Genomic DNA, 26,918 nt, shown 5'->3' with positions numbered 1-26,918 from the left:
CCTTGATTAGAATCTGGAGACTTCAGATCTACCATTCTACCTCCCTGTGACAGCAGCAAAGCTGAACACCTGTCCTGTCTTGAACTCCGTGATAGGAATCTGTGTTTTCAGGAAGACTCAGTTTATTTTAGCCAAGACCCAGATGGCACCTCTTATGTATATGCATGGCCTGAGCATGGGGCCAACACATTTGTTCCCTGCACACAGACTCTCAAGAGCCATCATGCCTGGTGGCAAGGAATGTGTGAACTCCTCTGCAGGTGAATTAAAACATTGTTCTGTTATCATCAGCCTGGCTGTGAGCAATGCCTGAAGTCTATGTGTTTCCTCTAGTTACTAAGGCCAGGGCCCAGGGTTATGTTGACCCTGTGGATGGTGGTGTTGGCAAAGGCGTGACTCCCTGCCATGCTCAGGAGGGACACATGGGTGGCCACAGAGGAGCAGCTGGTGCTGGGGTGTAGTGTTCCTCTGACTTGACGGTTTGCAACCCAGGAACCTGTAAAATATTAACCAGCAGTTTCCACAGCAGCTTGGGGAAGCAGCATCCACCATCAGGGCGTTACAGATAAGGAGGACAGGGCCCACATCCTCAGAGCAGGCAGGGAGAGCAGGAACAGGAAGGCCCTAGCCAGGCACGTCTGCCCCAGGCCTTCCCGCTTCCTCCCTGCAGCCCATGGCGCGCCCTGTCCCAGCTGCCCGCCCCTGGGTTGGGCAGCTTGCTCACAGCACACTTGGAAAGGAGGCTTGGCCAGACCTGACCTATGTTCCTGTGACTAAGCCCCACGTGACTGCAAAGCCACCAGAGATGCCCCCAGCCGCACAGCAAGGGTGTACCACGTGTACCTGCGTGACTCTGCCCGCCCCGTGCCATCCAAAGTCCAATCCCAGCGTGACAATGTTGGTGTGGCTTGTCAGGACTTAGGTGGCAAGAGTGGCTTCCTCATGACCTCACTATTTTTACACAGAGAATTTTGTAACTTTCCATAATGCTGCTAAAGCTGAACACCATACCTGTCTCAGACGTGGATACATTCACAAGAAATTTCAAATGCTAATCTCACTGACACATGGATGAGCTGCTCTTTGACCTGCCTTTCTTTTTTCTTCAACAAAATGCTTTGTTTTGGCTTAGACAGGCGATGCTGGAGCAAGCTGGGAACTCCAGAGCCAGTAATTTACCGCTTGATTCTGATCATGGCTTTATCTCCAAAGTCAGCTGATCCTGCAAGCAGTGATTTCAAGGGACCACAATCAGATTTCTGATAAACTCCACTTTTCTACAATTCCATCGTTTTCTTTTAAAATGATTTTGATAACTTTAAGGCCGTGATCTACAGTGCCATAGATGTACTTGAATCTGCTAGGGCAGAAGAAAATGAAGAATGGTGACGACTATGTTGTGAATGATATTATCTGACACCTCAGAGCAGAAACCCCCATGCCAGGAAATAGAGAAGCTACTTCCTTATCAGGCACTTCTTACATGGGTGGATGCAGATTGGGTTTTTGGAACTTTTTTCGTTTGCAAGTACTGTGGAGGCCCTATTCCAGGGCTGGCTTCTGAAAAACACCGGGAGCCTGGGTCTCTCCAGTGTCTGTGGGAAGCTTGCTCTAGGACAGGCACGGGTGCCTCAGAAGAGTTCTGACCTTGTCCTTTGTGGAGAATTCCTGGCTTGCAGGTGGTTCTTCTTCGGAGGCCCCAACACTCTGGAAGACTTGCTCATTGGCAGAATTGACTCACTGTTCAAAACGGGCGGAGAGCATTGCCTGTGTCCTGTGGTATAAGTCACTCCCCTGCCCTCTGTGGGTGCATGAGGGGACCCCAGGCGTTTGTGGATTCTGTTCTATTGGGTCAATCTGTGCCACACTGAAACTCCACTCACAGCCTCTGTGCAGCAGGGCGTTTGCACAGCCATGCCCTCTGCCCAGAACACTGTGTCCCTCCCCAGACCTTCGCCTGCACCTTCTGCACCCTGGGAGCCTCCACTTACCTCCCACCTCCCTGCACATTACTCTCAGGGCTGCTGCAAGGTGGCACCACAGGTGGGCATCCTAAACAGTGGAAGCAGCCCCCGCAGCCCTGGAGGCCAGAAGTGCAAAGTCAGGGCGTTGGCAGAGCACTCATTTTTTTGGTTTTTGGTGATGGTGGTTGCTGTATGCTATGCGCTGAACACACTGTGTTACAATAATACTTTTGGTCTGAGAAATACAAGTGATTGTCTACAGAACACAGGCTTCAATGCTTGGGTATTGATAGAATATCAGAGGAAGAGGAATGGAGGGAGGGACGTGGGTGGAGAGAGAAAGGGGACCAGGATAGTGAAAGAAGAGAAGCCCTGTCACTTGGTTTCATTGATTTTCTTTCAGATAGTTTTTGTTTTGTTTTATATATGAGTTTCTTGTTCTTTGACATTTGTGCTCTGGGATTCTTTTTCAGAAGTCAGAGAAGCCGAGTTGTAGTCTCGCCTGGCCCTCTGACTTGAGGCTGCCACTGTCCCGGTCTAGAGGGAGGGGCTTGTTTCCTCCCTGCAGGGAGGGTGGCAGTGTCTACCCTCGTGCCAAGCCTGCCAAGCCAGGCATGGTCTCCCAGGCAGTTACCTGCAGCTGGGGATCACCCAGGCTCAGCATGTTGGTTGCGGCCCTGGCGAGTCCCGCCCTGGGTGCTGGAGAGGAGGCAGAGGCCCCACAAGACTGCCCAGGGCTCACAGGACCCCAGGGCCCTCCCGTGGGGGTCTCCTTCCTGCCGCCCACATCTTTCTGCTGATCCCCCTGCCTGGCCTTTAGTGTCTCTGCAAAGGGCATGACAACCCTTTGGAATTTCCGTAGTTCCACTGTTTATTCAGGTTTTTCTCATTCCTGGGATGCCAGGTCTGCACCTCTCTCTGTTGATCTGGATTCTACTCCATCCATAGTTAACACACAGTTCAGGGGTCAGAGAAGGCTTTTCTGATGTGCGCAGGTCCACAATACCGTTTCCCTTAGTTGCATTCTTCAAGAAGGGGTGGTTATGGCACCTCTAAAATACAGAGCCATGCCCACGAGCGCTGGGCTCCTCAGGGGATGCTGGGTGATGGGGTGTTTCATCCAGCAGACCCACAGAGTGGTGTCTTCAGTGTGCGCCTATGGAGCTTCTCCTCCCAGCCAAGTGTTACCCGGCCTTCTGAAGAGGCGCTGAGGACCCTGAGACCCAGCGAGCGATCTCGCACAGGATTAGCGCAGCCACGAGGCAAAACAGCCAGCTCGCCTTTCAGGTCCAGTACACAGCGAAGACTCCAAAGCACATGGGATGTTGAAAACATCACTCCTGGGATTTTAAAAAGCAGAGAAAGCAGAAAAGGTGCCATCATGGTGGGCTCTTTAAACTCTGCCAGCCTAAGTACAAGTTAAGACTCTTCCTTCTGGGAATGACAATAAGTGGATTCTGCTGGGTAGATTTTATTAAATTAACCATAATTTCTGTTTTATAATATATCCTTATGTGTCTGTTTAGGTATAACATGTTACAGTTTCCAAATACAGGAAAAAAAATATTCTCTAATGTATTTGCTGCCTGGGGAAGCGGTCTTCGAACAAAACTTCCGCACACTCTTGTGGGATAGAGAAAGGCTGCAAGGGCTGCTGGGAAATGTGGCTCCTGCCCAGCAGCCAGGTGGCCAGTGCAAGGTGGGTGGTGTGGGGAGAGGGGTAATTCTCTCACTACCTGAAGAAGGGAAGGTGGAGGAGTGGGAGAAGGTCCTTGTGACACAAGTATGGGAAACCTCTATTCTGAAAAAAAAATCACGTCATAGATTTTTCACCCTGATCTATATGAAGAAGGTTCTAAAACACAAATCACCTGCAGGGCTTCTGAAAGCAGAGTCGAAGCCTGAGAATGTGTGTTTCTAAAAAGCTCTCCGGTGCTGCTGGCCGGTCCCCACACCACGTCACGCTGCCTCATGTCCGCTTCTGAGACCTTCACCACTGCATGCTTCTCTTATTGTATTGATTAATAATTGAGGAACGTAGAATGTCTTCAGCCTACTCTGATACTTTCCACATGGGATATTCAGAATGTAAACAACATCCAGCTAACTCTGTTCATAACTAAAATACATTCCTAGAGGCATTCTCATAGCTAGATTCAGTCTTCTCAACTTTCGCAAATGTAACATGGAAATGAAGCTTACAGGGTTATTCCTATAATTATCTAACTTAGCTTTATAGAAACATGAGGGATAAAGCAAATCGTTGTAAAATAAATCCCGTTATTCCCGTAGAAACATTTGCTTTAGGATTCATTTCTTGAACATGGACTCAAAAAAAAAAAAAGTGCAATCAAAAGCATGTTATGAAAACAACGCCAAAAGAATCCTAAGTCTAAAAGCAACACACGTGTGATCCGTGTCCTACAATATGGGTGTTCCCTGTAGCTCTGTACTATACAAATGTTTTGCTAATAAGCCTAAACACGCAATGATGTGCAGAGAACATGTTACAAATCCCACACCGTCATGAATTTGACCTTGCATGCTTGTCAGCTAAACCCCCAGCAGTGACGGTGTTTGCTCCTTGTATTTTCGCAGCTTTGGGAGTGGGAGTGAGATGATCTGGGTAACCAGGCACCTGCTCTCTAGGAGACTTGCGTTGAGGTCTTGCCTGTCTCACGGTTCATTTATTGAAACAAGGGATTTCACGGTAATCTCATTGCTTGTAAAATCGCACTCGAAATTATTTCAAAAATCACCAGTTTCTCATCTTAATATTTGAATACTTCTCTGACGTCTGGGGAATGGCTGTCTCTTGAATGTCCTCTTCAGTCTTTTCCCTCTTTCCTTACCTCCTGCACCCCAGGGCGCTTTGTGGAGTCTTAAAGCAGCAGGCGCTGCCTTTCCCCGGCTTTAGTGTGTGTGTCGGATCAAGAGCTTTGTTGACAGCCGTTACAGGATGGAGCTCCCAGGCTTCTAAAGGCACCTGGTGTTTTTAGCCCTTTTCCTCCCTTTGACCATGTCAGTTTAGGAGTGGATGCATCTAGATGTGGGAAGCCATACAGAGGTCTCTGACCATGTGTGATAGTAAATAGGCAGCGATGTTTCTGCAGCTGCTCGCCACTCACCCAGGGAACCCAGGACCTGGTGGAGGGAAGAGGAAGGCAGAAAGCAAGCAACGCTTCAGCATACCCCAATCCTCACCTCAGCCCTGCCCAGCCCTGCAGCTCATGTGGGCTTCATTCACACACCAGTGCAGAAAGGCAGGTTTTATTACCTCCACTTTATGGGGAAACTGAGGCTCAGAAAAGCGGAGTCTTGTTCAGAGTCACCCAGACGGAAACTGTATTGAGACACAGGTCTTACCTGCGTGACTTGCACTGTAAAAAGTCAGAACTCCCTGGTGAATGAAATCAGCAAAATACCCAGGAGCAAGGCATTTGATCCCCAGCGTTTTGGCTGGGAGCTATTTCCCTGCACTGATAGGCTAGCTACCTTTATCTATGCTGAGTTCTCCTATGGCGCCATCAAGGTGACATGTAGTCTTAAGCTGCTTTAGGTGCATTTTATTTAAAAAAATTGTTGCTAACAGTAAACAACAGTGGACTGCTTCCTAGTAAATCTGGATGACTGACTGCATATCCCCAATGTTAGCCCTTGAGGTAATAGTAAGTGTTGATAATCACAGAAACATTATCAAAATGTCCAGTAATCCCAATGGCTGGAATCAGATCTAGAAGTGAAGTCCAGTCTAGAAATCTCGGCGGCCACGATGGAATCTGAAGTTCTGTCCCTGCCATATAGCTCTTGCTCAGTTCTTCCTCCCTCTTGTCCTTTTCTATTATTTTACAGAAGGCTTCATTAATTACCCAAGAGATACTTCAGAGTCAGCTGGCTTTCCTTGCAGCATTTCACATGTTTACCCAGTTTTTCTCTGGCTCTCTCAATTTTGATCAATTGCAAAAATGAAGTAAAAAAGATTTCCTCCAAGCATGCAGCTGCTTTTGTGTGCAGATGGATCTTTTCAGCACATTACAGAAACCAGCTGCCGGGCTGAGCTCTTGGCCCTGTGGTAGTGAGATCTTCATTCTTCTCTAGCTCTTCTCTAAAAGGCAGACTGGGACAGAGCGCCAGAAGCTCATAAGGCAGACTGCCAGTCACTCATGATTATCAGCCACACGCTCTGTGGTTCTCTCCATAGTGCACTGAGACACGTCTCGCTTACCAATGCTCAGAAGCCGTTTCCACCGAGGGTTCTGATGGAGGCTCCCACACATCAAGTTCTGGTTTTGTTCCTCTTGTCTTTCTTTTCCTGCTAGTATATGAATTTTGCATTTAAGGCTAGAATTAACCAATCCTCAATGCATATAAATACATTTTCTTTATATTAGTCCTAGATACCAGTCAAAGGCAAGTAAGTAGGCTTGTCTAACTAGCTAGTCAAATCCAACTAGATGTATTCAAAAGGCTGGACTTGAGTTATTTTCACCAATTCTGTGTCCAGTATTCTTGCATTTTCCAAATCGTGATTAAGATCAGTCATCCCAAGTGTAACCTAGAAGTGTGCTATGAAGTATGATAAAGTTTCATCACAGCAGACTGACGCGGCAGAAACACAGCCCTCTCCAGGCAGCAGTTCAGCACCTTGTGGGTAGATTTCAGCTGCGTTCAAGAGCCCTTTGTCCAAAAATAGCTCTCTGCGTCTATCAGCATGTCCCCAAATATTTACATGTCCCACACTATTCTGATTTGCTACAAATCCTTGGAGCTTTGTTTTCTGGAAGGAGTGAGTATTGCATTTGGGTTTGCCTAGTCCCAGCATGAGGAGGGAGGAGGAGGAAGGTGAAAATGGATGGGACCAGGGAGCAGGAAGGGGCCTGGGTGGGGAGGGCTCCAAGGAGGCAGAGGTGAGGTGATGCCTGGGCCAGTAATAGGCTCTTGGAGAACACAGCTTGTGAGAGGAGGTTCCTTGTGTCTGGACGGGCAAAATGCCTGAGAAGGTCCAAGTTGTCCACCTTCACTGAAGGAGGTTACCTGTTTTTACCTGTGTTTAGCTTTGAATAAACCACTTCTCATTTCTTAAACAGAAAAATGGGTTGACAGATATTTGACATGTTTTATTCTATAAAATATGCCTATCCTGCAAGCTCTTTAATTCCAACAACAGCACGTGGAATTAGAGAGCCGTCAGACTTGAGAATGACAGTCCCCGTACCCAGGGTTCAGAGCAGCACCTCATAAGGGACACACTCATTCATGCTTAGACCCCAGAAGGGCACAGTGAATTTGGTCTTTCCCTTTGTTAACCCATTCTTACCCAGGAAGGCCCCACTCGTGCACCAGGCCTTCATTTCCCAATGAGAAGATTGCCTCTGTGAGGCTTTTTGGTTGTCCAACTTAAATAAATTGAGAAGATAGACTTGCACTGGATGCTGACATCATCCGCAAAGGTAGCCTTGCGTTTTTCAAATCAGACGCATCAAACTCTGATGGCTTTTTTCACTCTCATGCCACGAAGCACGGGGTTCATGCAGCCAGTTGTGTTCATATCATCATTAGAACCGCATCTGTGACTTACCAGAGCATCATCCATGGGCACTTTGACCTGAGTTGCTTGAAGTCCAGCCTGTTTTCAACCTCCCTGCATGAGGCCCTCACGGGAAGTCTTAGGGCAGGCCCCGGTTTGCATTCACACGTGATGAAGGTGGGTGGGTCTTCACCCTGCGGTGGCCAGCTGTGAGTCACCCCGACGCCCGTGAACGGGGTGGGGCCTGGGAGTGGCCGCTGTGCTGTCGTTGGCTTCTCTTCTCAGCAGCCCTTCCAGCGGCTGTGCGGTGATGGGGGTGCCTGCCTGCGGAAAAGTGCCCTCAGCTAGTCCTTCCTGAGCCACCAAAAAGGGACCCGGGAATGTGGGAGACGGAAAAGCTTGGCTGTCAGGCAATTCTCTTTTCTAAAGAGTGACTTTTGAGGAACACAATTCGCCTTGTGTTTGGGCGTCTCTAGTATTTTGGGGAGTCCCCCCTCCCCATGTTCAGGAGATGGTTCATCTGGTTCCCTCACAAGGAAAGCTGTTCCTGGGTTCTCATGCTCTTTTACATCCATCAAGGAAAACATGTCATTGTCCTTAAACACTCTGAGCACCTGCACCCAGGCTGGGGCTGATGGTTCCAGTGGCCCTCAGCTGATCAGCCCCAAGGCCAGGGCAGGTCCCGCAGGCAGGCTGGGAGGAGCAGTTTGCTTGGAATAAGTATGGCTCAGTGCTTCCCTTCTTTGCATGTCTTGGGGAAAAATCATAAATGTGCTGATAAGGTTGGGGCTAGAAACTAAAAATGAGGAGTGGCATGTTTTTTCCATCTAACGTTCCCTACAAATTCTGCAGATTCTTTGGACACTTGTCTGTTAAGCAATCCTTGGTCTGATGTTGGCTCTTTCTGTGCTCACATGGTTTTTTTTTTAAAGCAACGAGCATGAATATCTTCTTACTACCTTTTAGTTGTAGAAGAGTGTCAGCACTTTTCTGACATCTCAGCTCATTACAGTACACCCAAGTATGGGATGTAATTCTGTGTACATATGCATGTGTGGATAGATAGATTATTTCTGTACATATACACAAATCTGCAAGATCTCTTGAGACAGGTTGAAGTGTGTTACTGAACAGGATCTGGAAGGTGGTGCGGTTCTGTTTTCGAGCTCTTGGCATGGGTTCAAAAGATAGAATTTGTTAATAAGATGACCTGGGCGTGTTTCTCAGTTCTCAGAGCTTTGGTGTCCTCTTCTCAAAAGTGGGCATCATATATCGCACAGGATTGTCTTTCTAATTGAAAAACAACATAGAAAACTAAGAATACTAGACTTAAGGCTAACCCTTTCTCTTTCTCTTTTAGCCTCTGAAGAGCTGATCTATTCAGGATGGGAAACCACGCAGGTAAACGAGAATTAAACACCGAGAAGACCAACACGGTAAGACATGAGCTGATCCTAAAAATGCGCGTGTCGTTTTGTTATTAAACACAAATCCCCTTGGTGAGTCGGAGGCTGAGGGCATGGGCTCTTGCTGCTACAGTCTTCCCTGACAGCTGGGTGGAAGCCTGGTCCTTGTTAATGGGATTCATTGTTACTCATTTATTGAGGAGGATTGCATGGCAATAGGTAGGTCCTGACCTTGCAAAGAAGTAGAGGAATGAAGAAAGGGAAGGAGTTAGGAAGGAGAAAGAAAGGGAGGAAAAAGAGACACAGAGAAGAAGAAAGAGGGAAACGAGGAAAGGCAGAGCACGTTTTGCTCTCAGTCCATGCTGTGTGATTGGTCCTAGAAGGCTCAGGAGGTTCTCGGAGAGGAAAGAGATTGTAAAAATCCCTTTGTTCTCATGCAAAAATACCTTCGATTTTTTTAACATTTTTATTTTTTAGATAAAGATATTTCCAAACTGCATTCTGTCTAATTAGCTGCTGGTTTGAAACAGCATAAACATTTATACCAGTTCACGAATGGTGAAACACATCAGATTTTCTTTTTGCTCAAAAACCTAATTCCATCTACTAAAGTCCCACTCCTTTCTTCTCACCCACCATGGAGTGTGCCTCTGACTTTTCCCTCTGGTCTGGTTCTGGAAGAACTCACTCTGAATCCCGGAGGTCTGGAGAAAGGATGGGAAATGCTCAGGCTGTTCCCCTGGACCTCTCCTAAATCCATAACCTGCTTTCTCCTGTGTGCAGCTGCTTGGGTCCTCACCAGCGGTCCTTCTCTGGGGTCCTGCTCTGGCCTGACTGCACATTGGAATCTTCCAGAGAGTTTTCAGATCTGCCAGGGTCTTTGCCCACCTTAGATCCCGATGCAGACGTGGGCATTTTTCAAAGCTCTCCAGGCTCGAGAGCCAAGGCTCCAGGCTCCTCCCGCTCCCATGTGTCTTGTATTTTGGCTGCCAGGATTTCCCTCTATCAGTTGGGTCGTCACCCCCCCTGCCCCCAGAACCTCCAGGAAGTCCTTAGCTCAGACTACAGTCCAAGGTTCTCGGCCTCTGGCTCCAGCCCTTCTTCACCCTCACTGTGACTGGCCCTTCCAGTGGCGGCTCCTGCACAGCCCATTCCTAACCCTTACCACAAAACATTTGGAAAATACAGTTAATCAAACAGGAAACTGCAAATTAAAAATCATTCAAATCCTTCCCGCTACTAAGAATTCATCTGCTTTGTATTTCTAGCATGGCATTCACCATTGTCTGCCTTATTTGAAGGCACTGGCTTCTTTTGTCCGATTTGGATTCTCTGCATTGCCATTGATTCCCCTGTAGTGTCCTGAGTCAGGGCCCTGGACCCTTTTCCCACTGAGATGCTCAGGACAGATGATCCAAAGATGTTGACAAGGACCACAGATGCCCAGGGGTCCTCGCCATCTGTCTTTCTGCCCACCCTTATCTCTAGACCAGAGAATCATTTCTGATTATGAGGAATAAGCCTGCCATTGTGCACAAAACTGTAAGCCCACCCTAATTTGTATGGGGGGCCCTCGCTTTTGGTCCATGCTGTGTGATTGGTCCTAAAGGTATCAGGAGGTTCTCGGAGAGGAAAGAGATGATAAAATTCCTTTGCTCTGATGCAAAAATACTTTTCATTTTTCAACATTTTTTATGTTTTAAACATGTATATTTTTTCCCTTGAGGGAAGTGATTCCATTTCCTTAGTACTTTAATCCAACATAAAATTATGCCTGCTCCAACTCAAGGGAGATGGTGGTGCACTAGAACATCTGGCTGCTGAAGATGGGCTAGCGTTAGAGTCGGGGTCACCCCCGGCTTACACCCAGCATGCTTTAGAAATGTCCACAGAACTGAACTGAATTCAATGTCAGTCTTCAGACCTCTTTACCGTGGTCCGTAGTGCGTTTTTATTTAATAATAAACTTGGAAGAAGTGGGACCTTCTCTGATTTGGACTTGGACTCAGCCTCTGTATCAGCCACACGGGTAATTCTCCACGATTTGCTTTCAGATCATCTGTGGAAAGCGAATAGGTGACTGCATGCTGTTCCTGTTTACATTTTATCTCAAAGTGATGAGCAGTCGTTTCTTACCTAATGATTTAGAAAGACCAATTATATAAATATGTGAATAGTTCTAGTCAATGTTGAATGGGGGGTCGCTCATTTTATTCAGCCCATACTTAAACTGCATTCCTGGTAATGTCATTTTATAATTAACAATATCATTTAACCATAAATATATTAAGTTACTAATTTATTAAGAACATGGCTTGGATACAATATCCACACCAGGAGGACTGTTTCAGCTAAAAATGAAAGTAGAAAAAACAGCTCTGCTCAGAGGTCTCCACGCTGCTAACACTGATGGTATTTTAAGTCTTAGAATAACTGATTTGCAGCTCCAGTTTCTATAAAACTCGGTGTGGCTTTCAGTTTCTTTCCTGTTGTTTGATACTGTAAAACACCCACATGTATTTTCGATTCGTTTAATGTTGTCAGAGTCAGATTCTTGAGCCCTAGCAAAGCCCACACTTAGGATTTTGTTTTCTGAAATCTCATGTTTAAAGTTCTGATCATTTAAAAACCTCAAAAATGGGAAATTTTAAAACTATGGTTTCTGTAGGTAGTTTAAGAAGAGCTTTTCTTTTCTTTAAACCTGATGGGAAACATTTTTGTGCCTTTCCAAGTACATGCCCTGCGATGCTGCATGACTTAGTGGAGTGTTTAAATTTGAACCACAAAAGAAAAGTGCCACCTACCGCTCTGTACATTTCTGTGTGTGACTCTGGGAGGCATTTATTTTTCCCCTTAGGAGAAAGTCAAGGGAAGCTTCTGTCAGTTTCAGGGGCTGGAGACTGATCTGCAGCAGGGAAGGCAGCAGTGGGGGCCGCCCCGTCCACCCTGCACACGGCCTCTGCAGGGCCGCCCCGTCCACCCTGCACGTGGCCTCTGCGGGGCCACCCCGTCCACCCTGCACACGGCCTCTGCGGGGCCGCCCCAGTTCCCGACCCAGGCTGCTCGGGGCCCCTCCCTCCCTCCCTGCTGCCATCTTCTCCACCCGTCCCCACCCACACTCAACGCCTCTTTCCTCCGCCGTCATAGAGCCCGCGGCCGAGTGTCTGATACAGATGGTAGTGATTTGCTTATCATCCGGCTAATTCCCCTCCAAAATCCAGGAGGGAACTTTCCTCTCTTGCCTCCATCTCAGCCTGGAGCAGCCCCAGCACGTAACTGGCTCACAGATGTTTCAAAGAGTAAATGAATCATACCTATTTCCTAACTTCTTTTTCACATAAAAGCTGTTTCCTGAGCAGGCTCTGGGGGCTGCTGGCTGCTGGGGAGGTGGTGGCGAGGCCTGGTCATTGCCTGCAGGAGCTTCCAATCTCCTTTGTGAGTTTTGCCCTCAGTGACTCAGGGCCTTGAAATCTGCTGCTCTCTCATCCTGAATAAGCCACATCAGGATCTAAGAGGAAGGGGGACTAACTAAAGGGTTAACTGTGGAATTTCTCTGAGTCGCAGTGTTAGTCCAGTCATGTGGTGCGCAGTTCCCAGGTGACCAGTGGTTGAGGCACCTTCCCGGGCCAGTTGGGGGTCAGAACGGTCAGAACGGGGAGAAGCACGCCTCAGAGGATCGAGGAGGCTGCACTCCTGACGCTGACTCAGTGTGGATGGAGCATGACTTCCTCCAGGCGGGCACAGGTTCTGCGCAGGGCTCTCCTTCTCAGAAATGAAGAAACCCCTGTTCTGCCTTTCACTCCCTATGTCTTTTTAAGCGGCAGGGAAATTTGGTTTCCAAATGGCCCTGCCTCACTATTTTACCAGCTTTTTATCAATCTGCCCATTTTGTATTTGGTTCTCTGTCTTGCAACAGAGCTTGGCAGAACCCAAGAAGGAAAGGGTGCCAGAAGGAAAGGGTGACAGCTGCCTTGGAGAACCCAGGAACGTGCCTCGGCACCAGGAGGGGGACAGGGGCAAGACCCACCCACAGAGGGACACCCTGTCTTGGGCAGTCTTTGCCTGCCTGGCAGTCCTTGGTCCTTAGGACAGAAGACGTTTGGCTTCACTGGCCACTGGAGGAACTCATTACCTTTTGGCAGTGTGAATCAAGGGCGTTGGGTGATTGCCTTTGGAGGATCAACAAGTGCTCAGAACACTGCCTGTGTCCTTAGCCAGGCTGCTTGTGGCTTTTCCCCCTCTGCTTTCTCTGAATGCTGTGGATCTGATGACCTGTGGGCTTGCTCTTTGGGGTTTTCTGGTGATAGCTAAGCTTCCTGGGGATGATTGACTACGTGTTAAAAACACCAAACAAGGCTGGGTGCAGTGGCCTATGCCTGGAATCTCAACACTGTGGGAGGCTGAAGCAGGTGGATCGCTTAAGCCCAGGAGCTCGAGACCAGCCTAGACAAAAAAGTGAGACCCTATCTCTACAAAAAAATCAAAAAATTAGCCAGGCATGGTGGTGTGTGCCTACAGTCTCAGCTACCCAGGAGGCTGAGGTGGGAGGATCGCCTGAACCTGGAGAAGTCAAGGCTGCCGTAAGTCATGATCACACCACCGCACTCCAACTTGGGCAACAAAGTGAAACCCTGTCTCAAAAAAACAAAAACAACACACACACGCACACGCACACGCACACGCACACCACATCTATCAGGGCCAGCACTAACGCTGTATGGGTGCCCCTGGGAGCCAGGGACTTTGCAGACGTTGTCTGCGTTGTGTGTTGCATCAGTTCTTGGGGCTTCCACAACAAATAGCACAGACTGGGTGGCTTCAGCCACAGATGTGTTTTCTGCCAGAGTCCTGAAGACTGGAAATCCCACATCAAGATGCCAAGGGCTGGTTCTCTCAGCGGCTTCTCCTTGGCTTGTAGGCGGCATTCCCTCTCTACATCCTCCAGTGGCCGTCCCGTCTGTGTCCTAATCTCTACTTAGAAGGACACCCTCACGTTGGGTCAGGGCCACCCTACTCCAGCGGGACCTCATCTTCATGTCCTGACCTCTTCAAAGTCAGCATCTCCAGATGCAGTCACGTGGCGAGGCAGTGAGGGCGGGGACATCAGCGTGTGGATTTGGGAGGCGCACGGCTAAGCTTGTCACATGTGTTACCCGATACACCAAGCAGCGTCTGCACAGTTCGAGAGAGTGGAGGAGGAGAGAGCTGGGACTGGCATTTGCTGCATGCCTGGCGCCTCCTGGGGAAGGGACTCCGTGCAGCAGCCACATGCTGCCTCTGCCCTGTCCTCAGAGACAGCAGAGCTGGTGTCTCTTCTGTGGACTTGGGTCGGGCGCTTCCTGTGCAAGCTTCCTTCTTCCTGCCTCCTGCCATGGGCCCCTCCCAGGGCAGGCGGGCACCTGCACAGCACTCATCTCCCCGGGGTTAATCATGGCTTTGCACAGCCCTGCCGTACTTAGGACCCTCCAAGGATCATCTTCATTCTCCCAGGGACTGAGACTCAGAGCTGGGCTGGGCCTGCCCGAGGCCAGGTAGCAAATGGAGGGGAAGCCAGAGAGCAAAGCCAGGCCTGGAGCCCCGGGTCACACAGCCACACAGAAACAATGCCCGCGTGGGAGTGTATGTCTTCTAGTGGACACAGAACATGTAGGAGGAGACAGGCAAAATCATTTTAATGTCATGTCTTTTCTTTAACCTAAGAAACCCCAAATGTCATGTAAGCACAGAATCCACATAAAAACTGTTCATGAAATGGTTTATAATTCTTCTTCTCTCATGAAGTCCTCACACTCTGAGATATATTTTTAACTCATGGTGCAGTGTGGCCTGGCCACGTCTTAGGTGTTGGGTGGACACATGTGGATAGGACCCCAGGTCTTGGCTGCCCAGCTCCACCCCTGGCTGTGCCCACAAACCCTGCCATCTGGCTGGGCAGAACAGGCTGAGACCCCACCCCCCCATATGGTGTACACCACCCAGTTCACCATCCCCTTTGTGCATGGTACCCATTGGTTGATAAATAAGCACTTTCTAAAGAAGTCAGAAAAAATTGTAAATTGCCCATATTTTTCCCTGAGAGATGCTTACAGGTCCAGTTTTTCACACACTCCACCTCCCCTTGTATGAAATGAGTTATAAAGACGAGGAGGAGGGGAAGAGGGTGTGGGGGATGATGGAGCGGAGGGGAGAGAAGAGGAGAAGAGGGAGGGGAAAGGAGGGGGAGAAGGAAGAGGAGGAGGGAAGAGGAAGAGGGGGAGGAGCAGGGGAATGGGCCTGGCCAGTAAACGCAGTCCAAAGGGCTGCCGTGGATAAAAATGCAGCGCAGAGGAGGAGCCAGGAACGCCCGTTTAAATCTGCCCAGACTCAGGGGCAGTTTTGGGCCAGTGCGAGTGATGTTTGCCAAAGTGCGCCCAGTCCCAGGTCCCGCTCTGCCCTTCCTTGGCGGTGCCTCAGAGCCCTCCAAGCCCATATGGCAACGCAGAGGGACCTCAGCCCAAGCTCTGAACCAAGAGCCATGGCTGAGCCCTGCAGGTGTCATGATATTTATTAAGTTGTCTTGCCCCGAATTTTCTCTCACGGCAGGCAGCCTGTTTCTGATTCATGAGTGGATGGATTGTGCTCTTTACCAGTGCAGGTGAAAATGCGCTGTTTAGGACTAAAAGGAATGTTTTAAATGTTGGTTTGTTCATTCCTGCATTCATCCATCCCTACACATACACATTATAAATACTTTTTATTAAATGCCTGCTCTGCACAGGACACTGTGATAAACTTTGTAAATGAAAACTTTGGCTTCACCACCAGCTAGTTAGGTGATCTTGGGCAAGTTATTTTCTCTCTGCTTACTTAAGATCATACATGGTAGGATGATAACACCATGTAAGGTGAGTCCACGTGTGTGGTGCACTTAGAACAGCCCCTTGTACAGAGCAAGTGGTATGTGCTGTTACTAATTTTCTTCTTATTGCTATTATTGTGAAAGAAAAGAAAGTCCCTGTATCTGTCCTCAGAATAGCTCACAGTCTAATCAGGAGACCAACAAAATCACAAAACCACATTCAGAGCCGTGATGGGTATGCAGGATGGAAGCCGGGCTCCCTGGGGCTGTGGAGCCCACAGGCCAGCAGGAGAAGCTGCGGGGAGGGCTCACATCAGAGGGAGAGACGGGGGTGTCCGTCCCCATTTCCCAGGGTTGAGACAAGCATAAGCAAATCTTTAAATTCTGTATTTATTTTAAAGATTTGATCTGGGACACCTGCTGCAAACCTCTCCCACTCAGGATCATCAAGGTGGTAGGGTCTGGGTGTCCCCCGACACCAGCTCCACCCAGTCCAGCTTTACCCCAGAAGAGCTCTGCCTTCCAAAAGGCCTGGCTCTGCAGACCCATCCAAATGCAGCGCACAGAGCGATTGCTGGGAGACAGCCACCCTCTGCGATGAATCCACATCACCATGTGAGTGGCTGGCAGCTCCTTACGCATCCCATCGAGATCTCAATTTCTAAGAGGATGCCCGCTGGGCGAGGCTGCAATTTATTAACACAGGTTGGAATCGTCTCAGGCTGTGTAGAGGACGTCTGGCTCTGCAGAGGGCCCTGGCTGAGACTCTGTCTCCCGAGGGTAGCTGCTCTCCTGGTGAATCCTGGAAGCGCTAAGCTCCCCGCTTCCCTAGAGCATCGCGCAGAGCAGCACTGTCCTGCGTACAAGAGCGTCAGTGGCATCTTCTGTTATGTAGAAGAGATGGAGTCCTCCCTCCCTCCCAGGTGACTGGTAGCTGAGAGGTAGGGAGACCATCAGGAGAGCCAAGCAGGGAGAAGGGTCCCAGGAGGAGAAAACTGTCCACAACAGGAAGAGCTAGCAGAGGGCTCCCCTCTGCCCAGCCCCTCCAGACCCTATCTTCACAGGGCGGAGAGCTGGGGTCCTGGCTTCTGTGAGCCATGACCTTTGGGAATTCACCTGAAGGATTACCCAAAGGATCTGGGGGATCCCCTGCCCCGAGCTGGCCCGCAGTGGGGCTCACTCATGTTACCCAGTTGGGGGATGTCAGTGAAGGTTCCGAAACACGCCTGGTCTCTGGGGACACTGTACCCTTCCCCAGCGCTCTCTGCTCCCCCACTTCCCACCAACCCAAAGGAGTGGGGTTTGTAGTTGCCTTGAGTTATTTGTCAATATTTGAATTCTTTCACTTTGGTTTTGTGAACACTGTCTCAGCTCACAGGGGAATGAACTTGAAGAAGAGAGGTCTAAAAAACCTTATTATTTCTTTTTCTCATATGAAACTCACAAGGCTTGCTAATTACAAACAATAAACCCGGAACCTTAAAAAATGAAGACAACCTGTAGTTTACACACTTCACACACTTTTACATTGTCCAAAATGGGTGAAATCAATTGGTAAGCTCCTAAAACATTCCAAAACCTAACAAGCAATAATAACTGAAAACCTGCTTTTCATCTGTGGGTGGGCTAAGAAAAGGTAGCCTCTGGGCTTTCCCTCATAATAATATCTGGCTCAAAAAGGTTCTACAAAAATGTCTAACCATGTTTCTGGATTTCTCTATTTAATCTGCTTCAGAAAAAAGATGCCATACTGAAAAATAAGATCTGAGAGCTGGCAAAATCATATCTAAGTTTTACAGTGGAGAGTAGCTGATTGTTCTGTTTGATGTTCCAAATTAAACTGATTTTTTTTATTTAAGCTGCACATCAAATCCAAGTACAGGCAGGAGCAAGGAAGCACACGCTCTGTACCTCTCCAGGGATCATCACGCCCCCTGCAGAATCTGCTCTGTATTTAATTGTCACCAAAACCCAACTCTTTCTTGATGACATTCTCCAGATACTATTAAAATGACATTCTGAGAAATGAGACATTCAGTTTGCAAATATACACAAAGGCATTGAAGCAATTCAGCTCCTTCCATCAACATGTAAATAGCATCTTTCACTTTGACTGGAAAAACACTTTTCCTTTAAAACTACTGACAGCCCAGCTGTGAAATGTCACTGACTTTTTACAACTAGGAGTTATTTTCTCACAGCCATTCCTTTATGGAATCATAAATCCTGCAGCATTGTATCCTATGTGCAGGAGATTGTTAGGGTATTTAACATCTTTAGGGAGTTCTGTTCCGGTCATACCATCCTCAGGAATGAAAGATGATTATGCTGTAAGCCATCACTAGCTCACAGCTGCGTTATGCAATCATCCCTCTCCATGGTAAAATTAAGTCCAGTGAGTGTGAACTTCGTTTTTGCTGATGGAGGTATCCTCAGGCCCAAGTAGTGCGCACACATAGGGGCTGCTGACGGTGAGGACTCTCATTAAAGGAATGAATCCTAACCACCCAGGGTGTCTACGGAACATCTCCAGACATTGTCCTGCCCAGAGGCAGGTCCGCTATCCACGAGACTGGGTGACATCTGAGGACACACTGTGAAGGGGGCAGGAAGCCGTCCATCCTCCCTGGAGAAGGGCAGAGGCGGAACTGAAGCCCAGACCCTTCAAACCTTCAACTCCAGTGTACCGTTTTTCCCTCCCTCACACTTCCTCTGCAATTACCTGCTGAAACCGACCCTGTCACCATAACCGTTTCACAGAAAGGGAAGCCAAGTCACTCAGAAAGTCACTTCCTCCCAGTCACCCGAACCCACGCCTGGATCGCTGTGACACAGCTGTCAAGCCGTCGAGCGCCACGCTCCCCGGGAAGCCCTGCCTTTCTCCTCTGACTGCAGCGTGCTGCCAATTGTCAGGTCTATGCGTGTGAAACTTCTATTTCATAGTAAGTCACATCAGCAGGTTTTTTGAGAACTCGTGTAATTCTTAAATTAGTCGTTTAATTTATGTTTTAAAAGCTTAGGGAACTGACAAGTAGGGGTAAAGACACTCACCAATCCAGTCTGACCCTTGTATACGTGGAAGTAGTGAGCAATGCCTAGAAAACTCTTAGACTATGTGGGTGCGACAGGCTTTTTATTGTACCTTATCTTCAGCAGAGTTTAGAGCACTTTCACATACACGACAAACCTCTAGAAAACTCCCCTTGAACTCAACAGCAGAACATTAGACGATCTCTTAGTAGGTAGACAGCACATTAAAACGGCCACACCACATAGTAACAGCTCCCACCTGCCGGCAGCCTGCCATCCAGACGCTCAGCTGTAGCACCGGCCAGTGGGACTTTCTGCAGTGATGGGAATGTTCTGTATCTGTGCTGCCTGGAGACACGTTAGCCTGTAGACACCTGTGGCGCACAGCACATGAGATGAGACCCGTCCAGCTCAACGACTGCTTCTAATGTCCTTTATTTTTAAGTAATTTAGATGGAGGCAGCCACAGTTGCGAGCAGCTCCCCGCGCGACAGCAGAGCTCTCCCGTGTGCTGGCTGTGTGACCCCTTACTCTCCCACGGCCCTACTAGATCAGTGTTAGCTCCGTCTGTCAGTGAGAAAAACTGGGGTGTTTCCCAAAATCACATGAAAGTTAATTTTGAGTTCAGAGGTAAAGCTCTCTGAAAAACACAGTCACACTTACAAATGCCCCAAATTGAAACAAACAGCGCTGATGTGCTGTGGACCATGGCACAAGTGTAAACTGAGCTCTCCTGTGCTCACCTCAATGTGGGGGAGCCGGGCAGTCCTCATCCAACACAGCGCGCCACTGAAGCACCGCTAAGACATGCCTCCTGCAGAGTCCAGAAACCTGCCCTTACCAGCAACAGAACTTGGGGGGCTGCCTCTGGGTGTGATGTGCCCTCCGAAGCCCACCTTGCTGATTTGGTTAGTGCTTCTATAAAACTTCAGTGCACTCCAAAAAAGAATAAAACAATATGGAAAAGGTATCCTTTTAAAAAGAGACCCTTTAGGCCAGGCGCGGTGGCTCATGCCTGTAATCCCAGCACTTTGGGAGGCCAAGGCGGACGGATCATGAGGTCAGGAGTTGGAGACCACCCCGGCCAACATGGTGAGACCCTGTCTCTACTAAAAACATAAAATGAGCCTGGTGTGGTGGCACATGCCTGGAGTCCCAGCTATTCGGGAGGCTGAGGCAGGAGAATCGCTTGAACCTGGGAGGCGGAGGTTGTAGTGAGCCAAGATTGTGCCACTGCACTCCAGCCTGGGAGACAGAGCAAGGCTTCATCTCACAAAAAAAGAGAGAGAGAGACCCCTTAAAAACCCATGAATACTCAATAGCCTGGTTATAGTTCTGGAAAACCCCAAGTGGACCCACGTGTCTGACTGAGAGTGCACGTGAGGCATGGTTCTGGCGTGGTTTTAGGAAACTGGGTTTTCGGTGGGAGCCGGCAGCCTCCTCCAGGCCGCTGGGCAGGGTGTCCAGCCCCCACCTCCACCGTGAAGCAATGGCAGCGCCCGCTCATGAGAATTTCTGGTGAATGTTGTGTTCGAGGTGCAGAATTTCTTTCTGATGTTAAAGAACAATCTTAGGAGGTTTACACTTGACAGCGGCCTCTCAAATGTCTTGTGTCAGTCGTGTTTTTGCTTCTGGAGGGGATTCACAAAGGAAGTCTGGCATCCATGCTTGCGTGGAGAGCACAGCTGAAGGTCGACTGGTTTCTGAGGTATGGAAGTGGGCATTTTGCTTCCTCTGATAAACTGGTGACACCAAAACCTTTGTTACATCGGAATGTGATGATTAAAGACATAAGGCGTAATTAGCAAGTGGGGCAGCTGCTCCACAACCTTTATTAAAAATAATGCGGGGGTGAGCATGAAGTGGGCCTCGGGGCCGTGTAAACCCACAGGGCTCCACACGCCTGCACCTGTGAACACGCCCGACCCGTGGCTCCCTCCTCGCTGGCTTCTCTCTGCTGCAGCTCCCAGACCCAGCTGTGGTCATCCCTCTCGAGGTGGCCCCTGGGTCCCACATGTGAACCTGTCTCCAACTGGTTCCCTGATGCTCCCAGAGAGCCGGCCCGGCCTCAACCCCAGGTCTGGCTGAGGGTGACGGCTCCATCACAGGTTCCGGGGGTGGGGGGGGGACACTCAGGCACCAGGGGCGCTGCTCTGTTTTTCTGCTCACAGCAGGGGCATCCTCGGCCTGGGAGTTAGCTTAGCAGCTGCGGTTTTCTCAGAAACTGTGACCCAGTTTGCAAGCGGCCGACTTTAAACAGACTTTGGGAGCACAAAGTTGAAGGCAGGTTGCTACATGTAAGTGATGGAAACATAATGTCAGTTCTCTGTGTGACGTCAGAGGCAGCGGCGTGCGCACGCAGGGCGGGCGTGTTCCACACAGAGCCGGCCACAGACTGTCCTGGGGGTGAGGGGAGCTGCTGAAGGAAACAGCCGATTTCGTGAAATGAGGAACCTGCTCCTCCGAGGAGTCTGGCTGGTGTGTCCTCTTGTTTTCAGCTGGACTCGTAAAGCTCCCCTTTCTTATTTCTTCCTTCATTGATGGGGTTCCCCGATTGCATCCCTGCCTCTGTAACTCTAAGTGACTTGACAAGATCTGGCAGTGGGGAGGTCAGGGAAGGGAGGATCTCAGCCCGTGTCAAAGACAGCACAACACCGGCAGAGCAGGGCTGATGTCACGGAACAGGGTTTTGAGGGTGGAAAGGTGTTTGAGTTGTGGCGGGTGCATCCATGCGTGGGTCCGGTTTGCGTGTGTCCATTTGAACCTGGAGAGCGGGGGGCTGAGTGCTGCCCCGCCAAATTCTGTTCATCAGTTATTGGTGACTTCCCTGCTGGTGTTGCCATGACGACACTTCTTCCTGGAAGAAGGGCTGGGTTTCCTGGGGTGGGAGGCATTCAGTGCCCTCCTGCAGATGCTCCCTGGAGGGGCAGAGGGTGCGGCATGACAGGGAATCGCCTCTAGTCACCAGTCTGCTCAGCGCTGACTGCACCCCCGGCTCACGTGAGGCGCCGCACTGGGCTGGGTCAGTTCAGATAGGCCATGTGTCATTCCAGCTGTGCAGACGGGTTTATTTTAGACTCTGGAAGTAGAAAGCATGCCTTTCATCTAAAATCTGTGTTCGCTGTTATTATTAGGAAAGAACTTCTTTATATTTAATAAAGTGCACTTAAAACGTTTGAAATGATCTGAAACCTGAAAAACCCAGTTTTTAGAATCATGTTCCCTATCTTCAGCAATCTGGTTTTCAAAGTTGAAATGTGGCAGTGAGAGTTCTTATATGATGGAATATGTTTGTAAAAAAGTGTAGCTCCGTGTTTGTAAATGTGCATATGTGTGGGGTGTGTGTGTACATGTGTGGGTGTGTGTGTACATGTATGGGTGTGTAGGTCTGTGGTGTGTATGCACACATGGGGGGTGTGTCTGTGTCTGTGGTGTGTATACATGTATGGAGATGTGTGTGGTATGTATAATGTATGTATGTGTGGTATGTGTACATGTATGAGGGTGTGTGGTGTGTGTATGTGGTGTGTTTTAATGTACTGGGATGTGTGACATATGGGTGTGTGTGCCTGTGGTGTGTATACATGCAGTGGTGTGTGTGTGTCTGTAGTGTGTATACATGTATGGAGACGTGTGGTGTGTATAATGTATATATGTGTACATGTGTGGGGGTGTGGTGTATGTGGTGTGTATACATGCAGTGGTGTGTGTGTGTCTAGTGTGTATACATGTATGGAGATGTACATGTGTGATGTGTATGTGGTGTTTTTTCATGTATGGGGATGTATGTATATGTTGGGTGGTGTATGCAGGTGTGTTCATGTGTGTGTGCATGTGTGTGTGGTGTGTATACATGTGTAGGGACGTGTGTGTGTGTGTGTGTGTGTGTTTCTTGCCCTGCAGACCCCATCCCTGGTGAGTGCTGTGAACGCTGTGTGGCCCCTTCCCTCGCTCAGCCCCAGCTCTGCACCTGGGTGGTTCCTGCCCATCATTCTCCTCACTTCAGTTTGATTCCTGCATTAATCTAATTATCATATTTTTAAGTGTGATTATCATATAGTTATAAATAAAATTCAATATTACATTTCTGCAACCTCTGATACTTGGAAAACAGAGTCCTTGTTACTTAACAATTTATTAAATATTAAATTAACTAGTTTATTGAATGTGTCCTAGATTATGCTTGAGCACAATTCATATAGAACCAAATAGAAGCTGTAAGTCAGGCGACTTGGTAGTTATGTATGCTAATTGCCCACAGTGATTTAGGTTAAGTGCAACGTAGATTATTGTTAGATGGGTGTGCGGCCTCACTCTACGATCTCAGAATTGCATTAAGGCACTAAACAAAATACCAATGTCTAGAAATGTCGATGTAAAGGGCTGGCTTGCATGTTGTTCTCAAATGTGTAGATAGGAATTTGCCTCCGTTTGAGGAATGTCATGTGAGCTCAGCCCCAGGCTCACTCTCTGCCCTCTCCCAGCATGCCTGAGCTGTATTGCCACCTCCTCCTGCCACCTCTGTGCCAGCACAGGGGCTCTTCCTCCCTTCCACCCTGCCCGGCCCTGGCCCTGTGTGAGGTTGTCCCTTCTCATTTCCTCCCAGGGGAACGAGGGCAGAGCCATTTAGGTTGAGGCAACCCTGTGGTCCTGCAGATGGGCAGGAGGGGCACAGCAGACACCGTGCTGGAGGGCATGGCTTCAGAGAGGAGAGTCCACCAGGAGCCTGCACTGCGCCATCCTGGGGTCAGGAAGGTGGGGCTGAGAAGGGGAGCCTGTGAGCCGGGAGGATGGGAAGTGCGTCGTGTCCAGAGTGAGGTGTTAGGAAATTCCCACCAAGGAGAGGGCATGGGGCCATCAGACACCTGGAGTCTAAGAGAGATGGAGACTGAGGACTGGCATTGCAGGGGCACCTGGAGGTCGCGGCTGTGGGGACAGAGCCGCTCTGGCGGTGAAAACCCAATATCAGTGTCAGTTGTGGAGGAGATTGGATTGGTGTGTGTGGAAGTCTGTTTTGAGGAGCTCTGCTATAAAGAGGAGCTGAGCCTCAGCAGTGTCTGGAAACGGGCTGGTTTGAAACAGAGTGTGGATAGCAGGTTGTCGGCTGAGGCTACAGGGAAGGCTCTGACTTTAGTAACATTTAATTTCATGCTTGCTGGAGTTGTGACTGTTTTGAAAAGTAGGAAAACGTTTGTCTCAACCTCAAGCAATGGGGACCAGACGTTACTAGGTGACCCCAGGACTCTCGCCAAGGCTGGTTTACATTTTGCTTTAAGGCAAAGGCCCTCTGACAGGTGGACCTCCACTGCGTCTGCTGAGCAGGGGACCGCAGGCCACTCGGCACAGAGGGCCGCTGCCCCCAACTGCACCTGAGAAACTGCGGGCACAGTGTAGTCAGCCTGCCCAGGCTGGGAGGCATGCTGGCAGCGTCGTGTGCTCTGAGTAACTGACTATCGTGCAGTTGCCAGGGACACAGCTGAAGATGCCATTTGAGGCGACGTGGGGACCACCCTGAGCCTTGGTTTAGGAATACGCGCCTTGGAGTTAGGGCAGGAAGAGACGAGAGTCTGAACTGACTTCTCACCTGCTGCAGGTGTTTCAGGCAGGTGCGCCAGCCAGACTCCCTTCGCGGTATTTTTGCTGTCAGAACAAGAAGAAAATGTTCCTCAAAATCATGGCAGGACGGGATCCTCCTGCCTGAAAAGTACTGTAGCCTCTGAGAGCAGCTGCTCTCACAAGCCGCCACACACACAATGCCTAAAGCACCAGAAATTCATTTTCTTAGGGACCTGGAGGCCAGAAGTCTGACAACAAGGTGTAGGCAGGGCCATGTCCCCCTTCAGAAGTGAAGCTCTGCAGCCTGGTGCGGGCAGGGCATGCCCCCTGAGGAGGTGAGGCTCTGCAGCCTGGTGTGGGCAGGGCATGTCCCCTGCGGAGGTGAGGCTCTGCAGCCTGGTGTGGGCAGGGCATGTCCCCCTGTGGAGGTGGGGCTCTGCAGCCTGGCATGGGCAGGGTCCCTGAGGGAGTTAGAGGCTCTGCAGGGGAAGCTCCCCTGGGCTTCTGGAGGCTCCTGCCACTGTTTCCTGCCTTGAGGCTGTGTCCCTTTGTCCCTCCAGGCTCCGCTCCTCCTTCTCCCCGCCTCTCCTCTTCTTTGTGTAGCTCTGTCTTCTCTCCTGCTTAGCAGGACAGCAGTCATTGGATCTAGAGCCTACCTGGATAACCTGGTCTGGTGAGGGAGGGATTTCTGCCCTGGGGCCATGGAGATGGCGCACACTTGACGCCTGACACTGGCCAGGTGAGCTGTGAGTCACTCTACTCACTGCCCCAGGGAGGAAGACAGGGCCTGCCTGGCAGGGCCACACAGGGGTCACACCTAGGAATGGAATGAATGCCCAGCGGCTGTGGAGGGCGGGCTGTGTGGTACAGGGAAGGCAGTGCCTCGGTGTCCCGTGGGAGGATGTGACCGGCTGTGTGAATAATTCTGACAGCTGGCCAGGAACCAAGGCCTGTGACCTGGGGTGAGCCCCACTGTGCCTGGCCCTGTGACAAGGAGGATGGGTGGCTAGGGCCTTGTCCCCAGAGGGGGTGGGGGTGTGTGTCCACACGCAGACTCAGGCCTTGATTTTCTGCCTTGTACCCCACGAAGGCTGTTCTCATCTGGAGATCCTTACTTTATTACTTTTGCAGACTCTGTTTCCAAATAAGGCCACCTTCAATGTGTGAGGGGTTAGGACTTGCACATATTATTCTGTGGGGAAAAAGGACCCAATGCACTGCAGGGATCATTGCTGATTTGAATATAAATATGGATTTGTAGTTTTATTCAAAAAAACTTTTTTATCCTACTGACTGGTCTTTTGTATTATTATAAAAACCATAGTTTGTTGTAGAGAAATAAAACAAAGCAGCACCAAAAAAAAAAAAAAAACCTGTTTAATCTCTAACAATGGCAACTTCAGCCAATACTAATGGTTTAGAATATCTCTAAAGCTTTTTAATCTGCATGTGATAATCTTTATATGCATGCATCATGCCGGAATCCTGCTTCCTTTTGTGTTTTAATGTAAGAAGGCGCAGGGCCAGTGAGAACATTAGAAACTGAATGCATGGCATCCGTGTGCTCCTAACAGGCTCGGTGGCCCCAACATTCGCAGCTTGGCACCTTACACCCAACGTGGCAGTGTAAACAGATGAGGTCTTGGGGCCACGGTTAAGTCCACAGGCACCTCCTTCATGGATGGGTCCTGGCCTCGGTAAAAGGGCTGGGGACTCCCTCGCCCCTTCTGCTGGACTCCGACCCCCCTGGAAGGCGCCGTCCCTGAGGGACGCCCGGGCCCTCACCCGAGCCACCTCTTCCCGGCCTGCAGAACCGCGAGGAAGCGCTTTCTGTGGCTGACGAAGCACCCAGGCTGCCGTGTTTGGTTACAGCAGCCTCAGCCCTGGAAGACGCACCCAGACGTTGGGGCCAGGGTCTCTGCAGCGGATGAGAACGGGCCTCGGAGCCCGCGGGGGTGGCCTGGAGGACCCGGGTGTGGCCTAGACAACCCGGGGGTGGCCTGGAGGACGCGGGGGTGGCCTGGACGACCCGGGGGTGGCCTGGAGGACCCGGGTGTGGACTGGAGGACGCGGGGGTGGCCTGGAGGACCCGGGGGTGGCCTGGAGGACCCGGGCTGCATCGCCAAGGCCCTTCCCCGCCTGGGCTCAGAGGGCGGGAACCCGCCTGCTCCTCCGGCTCCCCAGGCGCGGCGTGGACACAGTCGGTAGAAAGTCCCCGAAGACCTGCCGTCCGCTGCCCCATCTCTTGCCCCGCGGGGCGCTGGCCGTGGTCCCCCAGAAAGCAAGAGCGCGCAGGCGGGGAGCAGGGATCCCAGCCCAGGGCGTTAGTCCTGGGACCTGTCCCCACAGCGACCTGGGTGAGGAGAAGGCCCTACCCAGGAGGAAACCGGCCTGGGAGGAGCTGCCCAGGTCCCCGCAGACGCTTCGCGCTCCCCGCCCCGCGCCCACGGCCTGCTCCCGCCTGCCCACCCCTGGCCTCCCCTCTCCCTCCCTCCCCTCGCCTCCCTGCCCCACCCCCAGCCTTCCCGCTCGCCCTCTTCCCCTGGCCTCCCTGCTCCCCTATCCCCTCCCCTCCCCTCCCATTCCCTGGCCTCCCT

At 50.2% G+C, this 26,918-nt stretch overlaps 1 protein-coding gene across 5 annotated transcripts in view; it reads left to right on the top strand.

Moving 5' to 3' along the window:
• Positions 1 to 26,918, top strand: part of LOC108303572 (myelin basic protein) — a 144,564-nt gene that overhangs the window by 21,842 nt on the left and 95,804 nt on the right. For all 5 annotated transcript variants that reach the window (XR_001824903.2, XM_017527496.2, XM_017527499.2 and 2 more), the window contains exon 2: positions 8,852 to 8,927. Coding sequence is in view for 4 of the 5 variants with exons in the window: in XM_017527496.2 (XP_017382985.1) it covers positions 8,877 to 8,927 (51 nt within the window). In the remaining variant the exon portion in view is untranslated. The remainder of the gene's footprint in view (positions 1 to 8,851; positions 8,928 to 26,918) is intronic.

Source organism: Cebus imitator, unplaced genomic scaffold (assembly GCF_001604975.1).
Source record: "Cebus imitator isolate Cc_AM_T3 unplaced genomic scaffold, Cebus_imitator-1.0 Scaffold49, whole genome shotgun sequence".
Taxonomy (NCBI): domain Eukaryota; kingdom Metazoa; phylum Chordata; class Mammalia; order Primates; family Cebidae; genus Cebus; species Cebus imitator.
Note: the sequence above shows the minus strand (reverse complement) of the source record. Positions and strands in the feature narration are given on the sequence as shown.